At 45.7% G+C, this 13,988-nt stretch overlaps 1 protein-coding gene across 3 annotated transcripts in view; it reads left to right on the top strand.

Annotated features, from left to right (window-relative positions):
• The first annotated feature begins 1,853 nt into the window (after positions 1-1,853).
• PRKRIP1 (PRKR interacting protein 1) overlaps positions 1,854-13,988 on the top strand; it is a 40,775-nt gene continuing 28,640 nt past the window's right edge. Inside the window, exons 1-5 of one of the 3 annotated variants that reach the window (XM_043915049.1) lie at positions 1,854-2,144; positions 2,761-2,839; positions 3,650-3,750; positions 9,112-9,197; positions 9,937-10,004. In XM_043915049.1, coding sequence (XP_043770984.1) covers positions 2,019-2,144; positions 2,761-2,839; positions 3,650-3,750; positions 9,112-9,197; positions 9,937-10,004 — 460 coding nt within the window. In that variant the 5' untranslated portion in view covers positions 1,854-2,018. The remainder of the gene's footprint in view (positions 2,145-2,760; positions 2,840-3,649; positions 3,751-9,111; positions 9,198-9,936; positions 10,005-13,988) is intronic. The other 2 variants (XM_043915050.1, XM_043915048.1) reach the window with 2 other exon arrangements.

Below are 13,988 nucleotides of genomic sequence, written 5' to 3'. Positions count from 1 at the left end.
CTGTCTGTTCATCTACTGTGGTGTGCGCTTTCATTCATGGAGGATCCATTTCTTTATTGAGTGTTCATTCATTCTTTCTCATACTCACTAACTTTCTCCTTCACTCATCACTGCTGCTGCTGCTGCTAAGTCGCTTCAGTCATGTCCGACTCTGTGCAACCCCATAGACGGCAGCCCACCAGGCTCTGCCCTCCCTGGGATTCTCCAGGCAAGAACACTGGAGTGGGTTGCCATTTCCTTCTCCAATGCATGAAAGTGAAAAGTGAAAGTGAAGTCGCTCAGTTGTGTCCAAATCTTCAGTACTGGGGTGGGGTGCCATTGCCTTCTCCTCACTCATCACTAGATTATCTCAATTGCATATTCATACATTCTTTACTTTTTCAGACTCCTTTCCTTCCTCTCTCCCTCATTCCTGTGTTCTGCAAGCATTGTAAAAGCACCACTCTAAGCCAGAATTAGATGCTGGGTTTCTGGCAAAACCCTCTCCCCAGACTTCTAGGTAGACAGATGGTGAGGACACCCTGTGACTGCCACATGCTAGCCATCGGGACTCGGAGCAGAGGGAGCACCAAGACGGGAGCAACTGACTGCCTGGAGGAGAAGGCTTCCTAGAGGAGGTAGCATTTAAGCCACGCCAAACAGGGTGTGGGGCTTCCTAGGTGGTACTAGTGGTAAAGAACCCGCCAGCCAGTGTAAGAGATGTAAGAGGTGCTAGTTTGATCCCTGGGTTGGGAAGATCCCCTGAAGGGAGGAAATGGCAACCCACTGCAGTATTTTTGCCTGGAGAGTCCCATGGACAGAGGAGCCTGGAGGGCTACAATCCATGGGGTTGCAAAGAGTCAGGCATGACTTAGCAACTAAACAACCACCAGGAGCACACCTGTAGTTGAACAAATTGGGTTTATCGCCTCAGTTTGAGAAGGAAGACTGCATTTACCTCAGTAAGAGAGTGTTTAGGGGATTCCCTGGTGGTCCAGTGGTTGGGACTCCACACTAGAGTTTGATCCTTCGTCAGGGAACTAAGAGCCTGCAAGCTGGGCTAGTGGCCAAAATAAAGGGTGGGGAGGTTGTTAAAGAGACTTAGGATGGGATTTGGGCCTGGGTTAAGTGATTTGGGGGAGGATTTGAGTAAGTGGGCTTTTACTCTGGAATAGACGTTGGGAATCAGGGACAATTTTATGATTGAAAACCTTAAATATTTAAAGTGGAACTCTAACCGGATAAAGAAGCAGCGGTTACTCATATTAGAATGGGGAAAACGGTTGGTCCTTTTCTTGTTCCAACAATATTGTTGTTTTCATCTGACACGAAACGTGATTACGGAGCAGTCTTGTTTATGCCTTGCGACATCATGGCCCCAGAATGGCCTTGCACTACAGTGGTGTTTAGGAAATTGTCTATGTCCAACAGGAGAATCCTAAGGTCTAGCCGTGAGTGCCAGGCCAGCTCCCAGATGCGACGGGCAGCGCTCTTTTTTCTCGTAGGAAAGGCCCCTTCAGTCGACCGAGGTGTATTTGCTGGGTGCCAGGCGCCTAGTAATTCGAGGCGGACAAAAGAGATACGGCCCCAGTCCTCCGGGAGCCCACATTGACGTCTGTGCTGTCTTAAACAGGTCGTCAGAAGCGGCAGGAGTGGACCAGACCCAAGGAACAAAGGCCCGGGGGCGGGGACGGGGGTGGGGGTTGCTGAGAGCGTTAGCAGGGTGGCGGGCGAAGCCACAACTCGCCCCGGGACTGCGGAGGTCGGCGGGGGCCAGACCCTCGGGCACACAGGGCCGGCCACCTCTCCCCAAGGACGTGGGCGTTCGCTGCACAGATCTGCTCAGAAACAGGAAAAATAAATCTAGCAGCTTTAATCAAAATAACCCACCCGGGCCTCGAGCTCATGAATATTCAGCAGCCTGCTTCCGGCGGGCAACCGCTCCGGCCGCGCCCACCTAGGAGACTGCGCTTGCGTCACTGGCGCGCGACTCTGTCGTCACGCGCGCACGCCGCCGCCCGCCAGGGAAGGCTGCTGTCATGGCGAGCTCGGCGGCCTCCTCCGTGCGACCGCCGAGGCCCAAGAAAGAGCCACAGGCGCTCATCATCCCCAAGAATGCCGCGGAGGAGCAGAAGCTCAAGCTGGAACGGCTCATGAAGAACCCGGTGAGACGAGGCGCGGGCTGACGGCCGTCCCGAGTCCCAACCCCTTTCCTTCCGGCGTCTCTGGGCGCTCGCGGGCCCTCTTCCCCAGTCTCTGAACGCGGGAACTCAGGAGCCAAAGCCCAGGGTCAGACTTTGGGAAGGAATAGGCGAGCCGGAGACAGATTTCTGCTGCCCTTCTGTTAGAGCCAAGCGTGGAGAAGCGCGCTGCGGACTGGCTTCCCGTGCTTGAAGACCCTTTAACTTCGTGTGAACGGAAGCCTTAGACTAGAAAGATGGAGTCTTTGGGTTAGCGCAAGAATTTATTCTAGAAGCATTAACTGTTAGGCGTTGGGCCAAGAAACCTGGGGGTTGGAGGTCTCCAGCGATAAATAATGACTGACGTTCTGAGTTCTGCCCTGGAAAGTTGAGTTTAGCCCTAACAAGGCTGTGGGCTGTTATAGGACCCAGAATATACAGAATGAAGTAAAGCCAGAAGGGAGAAAATAAACTCAGCTTTGGGTCCAAGAAACAAAGCAGCCTTACTTCACTAGTTCAGTTAAAGGATTTTGGTTGTAAAAGATGTCACTTCGTCAGCCGGTTTATAACTAACAAACGCTTTCATGTTTAAATGTTGCAGGACAAAGCAGTTCCAATTCCAGAAAAAATGAGTGAATGGGCACCTCGACCTCCCCCAGAATTTGTCCGAGATGTAATGGGTAATGTCTTTGTGTGTGTGTGTGTGTGTGTGTGTGTGTGTGTACAGTTTTTAAAGTGTAAGTATAAAACCTCTAGTTTTTGTTAATTATATCCCCGTGGTGGGGGGGGGGGGGGAAGTTCACTGATCTAATATTTTACTCTTACAATGAAGGGATATTATTGGTTATGGTTTGGCATTAGAGAATCTTCTTTGTTTTTTAATGATATCTTTTTTTTTTCAAAGTGGAATAGTTTTTATTTTGTTGGATTAGTAAATTAACAGTTCTAAAGAAGAGTAAAGAACAGGTGTAAAAAAATTAGAACCACCTGTAGTTCCGTGGTTCTACTTGTAACATTTTGGTAAAGCCTTGGACACCTCTTTATAGTCAAAACCGCTCGTGCTTAAGAAAAAATGTTCTTAGAAAAATACTGTTGTTCTACACATACTATTTGAAACTTACTCTTTTTTAGATCATGGCATCTTTTCAACTCAATAGAATCACATATCGTGTGAAATCCTTTGCTTGGGGAGGGGAAAGGTCACAGACTCTCTTTTAGGTTTCTGGTTTCTGAACCTGAATCTGCTTGTTCTCTTAATGCTGTTTGAGAATGAAATTTTTAGGGACTTCACATTCAACATTCATGCAACAAGTATTTAATGATATCTACAACATGCCAGCCAGTGTGCTAGGTTCTGGAATACAGTGGGAAACAGGGCAAGCTTGATCCCTTCCATCACTTCTGGTATTTGTCTTTGGTCCGCTTTGATTAAGGGTAGCCTGAGTTGGTAACTGGATCTCATCAAGAGCTCTGGACTGTCCTGGCTCTAGGTTCAAGCGCTGGGGCCGGCAGCGGAGAATTCCACGTGTACAGGCATCTCCGCCGGAGAGAGTACCAGCGACAGGACTACATGGATGCCATGGCTGAGAAGGTTAGTGAGCCAGGGGGCTGGCTGAAGCCTGGGGTTGAGTCGATGTGCACTTAAACCCGAGGAAAATAAACAATTGAAGAAGAGTAGATACACCTGGTTGTGGCTTGAGTGAGGGCTGCCTTCTGAAGTCAGCACGAGAAACAGATGTCAAGTAGAGTCTGGGTTACTTCTAGGTCAGACCCAGCACAGCAGGGCACTCACACTAGGAAGGGAATGAAGGGAGGGCGTCTGCCAGGTGGTAGAGAGCCCAGCAGGGTCCCTCTCCCCACCAGGCCATTTGCCATGGAATAGGAGGCAGGATCTCACATCACTGGAGTTATTATTTCTCTATAATTTTCTCTCTTTTTGGCTGAATGCCTGTAATTCCAGTTAGCTGTGTGTCTGGTGCAAGGAGTACTGTGCTTTCAAGTGTTTTTGCCTCTCTGAGTTCTCTAGCTTTGAGGCTGGCATTTCTTCATGACACATAATAATTGATTAAGAATTGAGAATATCTGTGAGTTCTGGTGGTCTAGTGGTTAGGATTCAGCACTTTTCACTGCTGTGGCCTGGGTTCAATCCCTGATCTCAGAACTGAGAATCCTGAAAGCCTCCAGGGAGGGGCATGGCAAAAATAAATAAAATTTTTAAGTTAAGAATTGAGAATTGCTTTAGAAATTGTACTGTAAGAACTCTTAAATTTTCCATTGCTTGATGGGAAAGACCAGAAACCTCTCTCCTATTGCTCTTAAGAAGTATTCTCTTGGACATTTCACTTGTTTTGTTTTTGGAATTGGGTTTTGAAGTTCTTTTATCCACACCAAACATGTTGCTTGATTTTTTTTTTTTTACTAGATTTAGATTGAGTCTGTAACTTAACTTGAATGAGAATGGATGTCAGTGTTTAGTCATCTCCTCTAGAAACTTTGTCTTCTTTTGCTTGTATCTTTTTGTATCTCTCAGTAATCATCTATGGAGATTTCACATATGTCTCACTACATTTGTTCAAAGATTTTTTTTTTAAGTATTTTGATTGTAGTGATCCTTTACATATTTATTGGCCTGGCCAGAATTGAGTTTGAAGAGGTACCTTTATGATTTTCGAGCAGAATGGGATAATTGCTGTGGTGGTTTTCGCCTGGTATTTGTGTGTCCTCCAGCCCTTAACTCGGCCCCCAGCTGTTGGTGGTTCTCCAGCGTCTTCTCAGCTCCAGTAATTAGCTTCAGGTGACTTGTCACAGCTGTGCCAGGTCACTGATGGCTTTGCACCATCAGGAATAGCAAAACTCTGTGTATAGACACTTAGTTCAGTTCAGTCGCTCAGTCATGTCTGACTCTTTGTGACCCCATGGACTACAGCACGCCAGGCTTCCATGTCCATCATCAACTCCTGGAGCCTTCTCAAACTCATGTCCATCGAGTCAGTGATGCCATCCAACCATTTCATCCTCTGTCAGCCCCTTCTCCTCCCGCCTTCAATCTTTCCCAGCATCAGGGTCTTTTCTAGTGAGTCAGTTCTTTGCATCAGGTGGCCAAAGTGTTGGAGTTTCAGCATCAGTCCTTTCAATGAATATTCAGGACTGATTTCCTTTAGGATGGACTGGTTGGATCTCCTTGCAGTCCAAGGGACCCTCAAGAGTCTTCTCCAACACCACAGTTCAAAAGCATCAATTCTTCGGCGCTCAGCTTTCTTTACAGTCCACCTCTCATATCCAAACGTGACTGCTGGAAAAGCCATAGCCTTGACTAGACGGACCTTTGTTGGCAAAGTAATGTCTCTGCTTTTTTTTTTTTTGTCTCTTTAATATGCTTTTTAATATGCTGTCTAAGTTGGTCATAACTTTCCTTCCAAGGAGTAAGCGTCTTCTAATTTCATGGCTGCAGTCATCATCTGTAGTGATTTTGGAGCCCAAGGAAAAACAGTCAACCACTGTTTCCCCATCTATTTGCCATGAAATGATGGGACCAGATGCCATGATCTTAGTTTTCTGAATGTTGAGCTTTAAGCCAACTTTTTCACTCTCTTTCACTTTCATCAAGAGGCTCTTTAGCAGTTCTTCACTTTCTGCCATAAGGGTGGTGTCATCTGCATATGTGAGGTTATTGATATTTCTCCCGGCAATCTTGATTCCAGCTTGTGCTTCTTCCAGCCCAGCGTTTCTCATGATGTACTCAGCATATAAGTTAAATAAGCAGGGTGACAATATACAGCCTTGACGTACTCCTTTCCTATTTGGAACCAGTCTGTTGTTCCATGCCCAGTTCTAAGTGTTGCTTCCTGACCTGCATACAGATTTCTCAGGAGGCAGGTTAGGTGATCTGGTATTCCGATCTCATTCAGAATTTTCCACAGTTTATTGTGATCCACACAGTCAGTGGCTTTGGCATAGTCAATAAAGCAGAAATAGATGTTTTTCTGGAACTCTCTTGCTTTTTCGATGATCCAGCAGATGTTGGCCATTTGATCTCTGGTTCCTTTGCCTTTTCTAAATCCAGCTTGAACATCTGGAAGTTCACGGTTCATGTATTGCTGAAGCCTGGCTTGGAGAACTTTGAGCATTACTAGCATGTGAGATGAGTGCAATTGTGCGGTAGTTTGAGCATTCTTTGGGATTGGAATGAAAATTGACCTTTTCTAGTCCTGTGACCACTGCTGAGTTTTCCAAATTGGCTGGCATATTGAGTGCAACACTTTCATAGCATCATCTTTTAGGATTTGAAATAGCTCAAGTGGAATTCCATCACCTCCACTAGCTTTGTTATAGTGATGCTTCCTAAGGCCCACTTGAGTTTGCAGCCCAGGATGTCTGGCTCTAGGTGAGTGGTCTCACTGTCATGGTTATCTGGGTCGTGAAGGTCTTTTTTGTACAGTCCCTCTGTGTGTCCTTGCCCCATCTTGGTATCTTGACGCCGAGCACTGTTTAAAGCGGAACATAGAGCATGGCTGTGTCTAGTGCTCAGTTGACGTTTGTGGGTATTGATGGACAACCCAGAGAAAATACAGAAAAATATTTCACAAACCTTGAATCCACATAGTTGCAAAGATTTTATTTTCATATGGTGAAGGACAGGCTCTGAGATTAGAAGGAAAGAGAGATACAAGAGAATCCTTAACCTTCCACAGTGACTGTGGGCCAGCAGCCAGCGGGGGCTTTCCCTTGGAAAGTGCAGCTGCTTCAGACATTCACAGCTCAGCTTCTCAACAGACCAAGCGCTTTTAGCTTGAAGGCGTTGCTTTCTAGTTGAACTCTAATTGATGTTAAGTCCTGGGAATTCCCTGGTAGCTCAGTAGTTAAGACTTGAGCTTTCACTGCCAAGGGCACGGGTTCAATCCTGGTTGGGGAACTAAATCACACAAGCTGCACAGCACGGACCAAAAAAAAGATGCTAATTCCTTTCTTGGAAGGAGGCACTTCTTTTTTATTTCAGAATTCTGCTCTCAAAGAGAGTTTCTGCGTCAGTCTCAGCAGAACCACCCAGCCCTGGCAGTGCAGACCAGCAGAGGTGATGAAGCCACTTCTTCCTCTGCTGGCTCCCTTTTTGCGCCCCCACCCCACCCCCCCGCCCAACCTTTGTGGCTGTAACTACCAGAGGTAGAGGTGACACTCTTTTATCTGAAGATGTCTTTATAGTTTTTCCTGTAGGTTTATTGCAGTTCATTGTTCTTCCTAAAGGCTTGGAAAAGGAAGAATTACTATTCCCCCATTTTATAGATGTGGAAACTGAGGCTTAGAAACAGGTACAGCTGCTAGGAAGAAATAATACAAGGGGTGGATATATGTATGTATGTATGTATTGACATATACATATGTACCACATGTATGTATGTTTAGGTAATGGCAGTACATGTTATGCTGCCTTAGAATCTGTCTGTTAGTAACTAACTAGTTGGGACTTGAAAGTTCCACGGTCCCAGCCCTCTGGCCACTCTGCCTGATGAACTCTGGTCACTGTCTCTGAAGAAAAAGCACACCCTTCTGTGTCTCCTTACTCTGAGTACTCCTAGTACTTTTCTGACACAGTCAACAAATCTATGGGAATTTTCCCCACACCAAGCAGTTCTGTGGCACCAGGCAAGTGTCCTACAATTTAACTCAATTCACACACTACCTATGTGGAAATAGCTTCAGATCTCAAAAGTTAAGGACTCAGCCCCACAAGACTGTCTCCCCGCCCAGCTTCAAAGGCATACTACATGCCACCATTGTCAGCTGTGCTTCTGACCCCCTGGCTGTGAATCAGAGGCTTCTGTGACCCCCTCCTCGGGGCTCCATTCACTTGCTTAGAGAGGCTGACAGAACTCAGGCAGGCGTCTCGCTTACTAGTTTCTGGTGTATTCTGAAAGGCTGGAGCTCAGGGAGAGCCGGATGGAAGAAGGTGCAGGGAGAAGGAACGGAAGCCCTGTACCTCCATTCGTTCACCAGCCCAGGAACTATCCACACACACCCTTTGGGATTGGAGGCTTCACTCTGTGGACATGGGTAAATCATTTGGCCATTGGTGGTTAGTTCAAGCTTCAGCCCCTCTCTGCTCCCTGAAGGTCAAGGAGGCGGGGCAGAAAGTTCCCGTGGCAACCAGCCCTGTTCTTAGGGGCTTTCCTAGAGTCACTCATACACTCCTGTAGTTGAAAGGGACTGGTTATAAAGAACAAAAGATACCCATTTCATCTTTATTTCTGGAGCTTTGTATCTGGAGTTAGGGAAGAAATTGGCAACAAAATTAAATATTATAGTAAAAGATCCCCCTGTGGCTCTTAAATAGGAAATTTATAAGAGTTTTAGGAGCTATGTGTCAAAAAAGTAGACAAAATATTTAAACCACAACGTAACATTTTCCAAGGCTCTAGTGAGAAAGAGTCAGTACTGCTACTGCTGCCTTCAAGATATACAGTGCGTTCTCTCCTACTTTCTGTCTCTTAGGTTTACTTGGGCATGAATGGTATCTTCGGAGAAGGCAATGGCACCCCACTCCAGTACTCTTGCCTGGTGGGCTGCGGTCAACGGGGTCGCTAAGAGTCGGACACGAATGAGCGACTTCACTTTCACTTTTCACTTCCATGCATGGGAGAAGGAAATGGCAACCCACTCCAGTGTTCTTGCCTGGAGAACCCCAGGGATGGGGGAGCCCGATGGGCTGCCGTCCATGGGGTCGCACAGAGTTGGACACAACTAAAGTGACTTAGCAGCAGCAGCAGCAGAATGGTATCTTAATGAATTGATTCGCTTCAACATCAGAGTCCTGTATGTTGATTTCCTGCCCCACCTGTTGGGCAACTTCTTAAAGTGGCCCCAGAGATTTGGCCATGTCTGTAGCACCCCCGGTGGTGTGACTTGTAGAGTTTTCATGCCACGTCAGTGTTTGTCTAAGTGATGTGGTTTTTTGCAGCAAAAATTGGATGCAGAGTTTCAGAAGAGACTGGAAAGAAATAAAATTGCTGCAGAGGAGCAGACTGCAAAGCGTCGGAAAAAGCGGTGAGAACTTTGTGGCATCCCATAGCTAGTGAGACTTAGGGCAGGAAATGTAAAAATAGATGTCTGGTGAACAAATCCTTCTTGTGGTCAAAAGTTCACCTGTATGGCCTGTTGAGGTCTTGGGTGTTAAAACCTACAGTGGAGCACCCCAGTAGAGAAATGACTTTTCTTCCTGGGGAGAGATCTGTTCACTTACTGCCCCCCACCCCCAGCTTACTACAGATTTTCCAAGGCTTGGGGGTCAGCACTTCGGTGATGGCGTGGATTTCTGTGTCCCCTCTATGTCTGTGTTTTAATGAAAGGTTTAGTAAGTTGCTATGAGCAAACTTTGCAGTTAGCCTCTCCCTGAAAGGAGGGCCTGTAACCTCCCTAAGTGACCTCATGCAGGCTGCGTGTGTGTGTGTGTTTTAGTAAATGCTCCCTCAACTTTTAGAGAGGTGAGCAGGATTCTAAAAGTCGTCCCTGAATATCTTGGAATGAAAAAGTATCGCTGGTATCAATATCTCTGGATTGCTTTAATCACCTCAGGACTCCAAAGAATTTGATCTTGATTCATGAAGGACACAGGTTGATAACGTTGATGATGTTGGAGTAGCAGAGTCATGAGGAAGTACTTCTTTCATTTTATTGTAGCATTTGTGTAGTGTCTAAATCGCTGAAGGTTCTATAAGTAGATGTTTATTTTCTAATATATAAAATGGGTAGTTAAAGAATTAATGTATTTATTTTACATTTGTAGCCAGAAGTTAAAAGAGAAGAAATTACTGGCAAAGAAGATGAAACTTGAACAGAAGAAGCAAAATGAAGGTGAGTGATGCCTACTTTCCTTTTCTGACCTTTCTCAGTGTTGATCACAGTGGTTGACCTGTCAAGAATGAGGTTTAGAGTCTGGAGCTGGTTGGCTGGCCTCTGAAGAAATGAGGGCTTATTTCTGTTAGTTTTGACTCATTTAATTTTCAAGTGTCAGAAAAACAAGCTGGTTTAAGCAAAAAAGAAAAGATACTGGCTCATGTTTAGTCCAGGACAGACCTCCTTTCAGGCCTGCCTTGTAAAGGAGCACTGCTATTATTGGCATTTACTGTCTCTCTGTCCCCTGGCTCCCTGTCCTCAGGGGGACTCATTTCCTCCTGATGGTTCCAAGGTCCCTGTGGCTGCTCCAGGCTGCACCCTGGCTCATTCTTGTCCAGTAGGAAAGACTGAGGGAGTGTCTCCAGCAAAAGCGTTTTTGTGTCTCTTTGGCTCTTATTGAGTCATTTGGCAAGTTAGTTAAGAATGCTTTTGGCTACAAGAAATAGAAAACTCACCTAGCGGTAGTTAAGCAAAGAGTTATTTTTTCTCACGTAGCAAGAAATCTGGTAGTAGGGTGGTTGAGCCGGTCAGTACTATCAAGCTCAGCATCCCTGCAGTTCTTTTGACCTTGATCCTGGGGGCATGAGATGGCTGCTGCAGTTCCTGGCATCATACTTAGGTTTAAAGCAGAAAGAAGAGGGAAAAGAAGTGGCATTTGTCTGGTTTTGTTTTTTTAACTGGAGAGCATACGATCCCCCAGAAGTGCCATCAGGTATTACTTTATATCTCATTGGTCAGTACCAGGTCACTTAATGTCATCAGGCTAGATGAATAGAAAACAAGTGTCACAACTATCTGTAACCTATCATCACCATCACTGGATGGATGGTACATTGCCAGTCTAGACAGAATTGAGGTTTTGTTACAAGGAGTAATAGGGGGCGAGTAATGTGTCAGCACACTGGGCTAGAAGAAGCACAAGCTGGAATCAAGATTGCCGGGAGAAATATCAATAACCTCAGATATGCAGATGACACCACCCTTATGGCAGGAAGTGAAGAGGAACTAAAGAGCCTCTTGATGAAAGTGAAAGAGGGGAGTGGAAAAGTTGGCTTAAAGCTCAACATTCAAAAAACTAAGATCATGGCATCTGGTCCCATCACTTCATGGCAAATAGACGGGGTAACAGTGGAAACAGTGTCAGGCTTTATTTTTGGGGCTCCAAAATCACTCCAGATGGTGATTGCAGCCTTGAAATTAAAAGATGCTTACTCCTTGGAAGGAAAGTTATGACCAACCTAGACAGCATATTAAAAAGCAGAGACATTACTTTGCCAACAAAGGTCCGTCTAGTCAAGGCTCTGGTTTTTCCAGTAGTCATTTATGGATGTGAGAGTTGGACTGTGAAGAAAGCTGAGCGCCGAAGAATGGATGTTTTTGAACTGTGGTGTTGGAGAAGACTCTTGAGAGTCCCTTGGACTGCAAGGAGATCCAACCAGTCCATCCTAAAGGAGATGAGTCCTGGGTGTTCCTTGGAAGGACTGATGCTGAAGCTGAAACGCCAGTACTTTGGCCACCTCATGCGAAGAGTTGACTCATTGGAAAAGACCCTGATGCTGGGAGGGGTTGGGGGCAGGAGGAGAAGGGGATGACAGAGGATGAGATGGCTGGATGGCATCGCCAACTCGATGGACATGAGTTTGAGTGAACTCCGGGAGTTGGTGATGGACAGGGAGGCCTGGTGTGCTGCGATTCATGGGGTCGCAAAGAGTCGGACACGACTGAGCGACTGAACTGAACTGAATATGGTCAGCATTCCACAGTCCTGCCTACTTCTGAACCCATCACAAGGCCAGTGATGCCAGTCACTCCTTTGAGAGCCCCTGGGCTGAGAATCAGAGAGAGGTCCCAGATGGGAAGGATCAAGGAGGCTAAGAGACCCAAAAAGTGACAACTGATCACCACATTACTGAATTGGTGGCTATACCATAATTGACTAGACGTGTTTCCTGATTGGACAGTTGTGATTTTTGTTCTTAAGATAAAATCAGACCTGCGTTGGCATACTGAAACATCATCAGCCCCTTCTATGACCTGAGTTGTAAATGTACTATAATGGGCTTCCCTGGTGGCTTAGTTCATTAAGAATCTGCCTGCAATGCAGGAGACCCAGGTTCAATCCCTAGGTGGGGAAAATCCCCTGGAGAAGAAAATGGCAACCCACTCCAATATTCTTGCCTGAAAAATCCCATGGACAGAGTAGCCTGGTGGGGTACAGTCCATGGGGTCACAGAGTCAGACACAAGTTGGTAACTAAATCACCACCATGTGACACTATATAGGACATGATTTTAGCCTGTTGCCCACCATTTCTGAGAAGAAATTATTTTAGAGTGCCAAAATGTGATGGCTCGGACCTCTTCCCCCAAGTGAGCCGCCTCGTCATGTCCCCTGTCCTTCCCCCAGCCCCTACACACAGGAGTGTGGGCGTACTTGCTCCAGGGCCAGGAGGGTTGGGCACAGGTGCCAGTCTCGTGTTCTGTTGAAGAAGGTACTATGGCTTGGACCCCAGTATATTGAGAAATAGAAAGACTCTCCTTGGCCCTGGTAATCTGACCTTCCCTCCCTGGGGCTTGTTTTTGCTGCTTGTTGTGTTTACTGCTATGTATGTGTTGAGTGAGTTCCCTGAGCTAACTCTGAAGCTTATGTTCTTTGTTGTGTGTGGCAGCTGAAGTCTTTGCTTGGTTAGCTTAGTGGTCAGCTGAAGATTAGAGATTTCCTGAAATGCTTTGAACCAGTAAGTCTCCTGATTCTTGCCAAGGGCCTTTTCTGTGTGTGCTGGAGCATGTCTTCAGCATTCTGGCAGGCAGTTAACAGCTTTGCCTTAGCCGTCACCTCTGTGCACAGAGCCTCAAGCTTAACCAGAGGTGAGATTACGGCCATCGCTTGTCTGTCTTAGACTGTGCACAGCGGTGCACATGCATACAGCCTTCTAGATTACCAGCTTGTCCTCTTATACTTTCGGTCAGTTTCTTGTTTGTTTCAACTGTTACCACTGCCTCAGGCAGCTATGATGTTAAACAGTTGCCACTGATGGTTTCTGACAGATACCTTGGGGAAAGTCTGTTCTCACTGAGTCGGGTTGAATAAAGACAAGCCTTGGGAGTGGAAGTTTCCAGGGAGCTGCCAGACGGGTCAAATAGGGACAGTGCTCTGAGTGGGTGACTTCGGAGGAACTCCCACCAGGGGATACTCGTGGCTTTTCACAGCTACTGCAATTAGGAGGCTGTTGATTGAGCGACTTTTTTGGATCTGGAGAGGAGGAGTAGGAAACAGGACAAGTTAAAACAACCACAAAGCTTGCTGTTCTTACCAAAATTCAACCACTTTTTGTCAAACCATCCAGGGAACATTTGTAGAGTTCTGAAAAAGTTGATTCTGATGATTGTTGTCAGTGTTCTCAACAATACTGCTACTTTTATGGAGGAGCAGATTTTAAGAGGTCCCTTCTGAAAGTGCTACCATCTCTTTAAATTTTTACCTACCTGTATTTGAAATATGTTTCCTGTAGATATCAGATATGTGGGTCATGTTTTTAATCCATTCTGACAGTCTCTGTATTTTTTGATAATGTTTGGATTTTAAGGCTGCCACTTTGTCTTAATTCTCTTCTTTTGTTTGTTTCTGTTTCTCCTTTCCTGTCGTCTTTTGGATTTATTTGAACATTATTCTATCTATTGTGTTTTTAACTATTTCCCTTTTTGCAGCCTTTTAGTATTTCCTTTAGAGCTTACCCTATTCATTATGCTTTCACAATCTACTTAGAATCAGCATTTCACCACTTTAAGTAGAATGTAGATATTTTTCATCATATAGATTTCTTTAATCCTTATGTTACAGTTGTCTTAGGTATTATATCTCCATACACTGAAAACCCCTTCAGATAACATTACTTTTTTTTTAAGTTGACATATAGTTGACTTACAATATTATTTCAGTTTC

Source organism: Cervus elaphus, chromosome 10 (genome assembly GCF_910594005.1).
Source record: "Cervus elaphus chromosome 10, mCerEla1.1, whole genome shotgun sequence".
In the NCBI taxonomy this organism is placed as follows: domain Eukaryota; kingdom Metazoa; phylum Chordata; class Mammalia; order Artiodactyla; family Cervidae; genus Cervus; species Cervus elaphus.
Note: the sequence above shows the minus strand (reverse complement) of the source record. Positions and strands in the feature narration are given on the sequence as shown.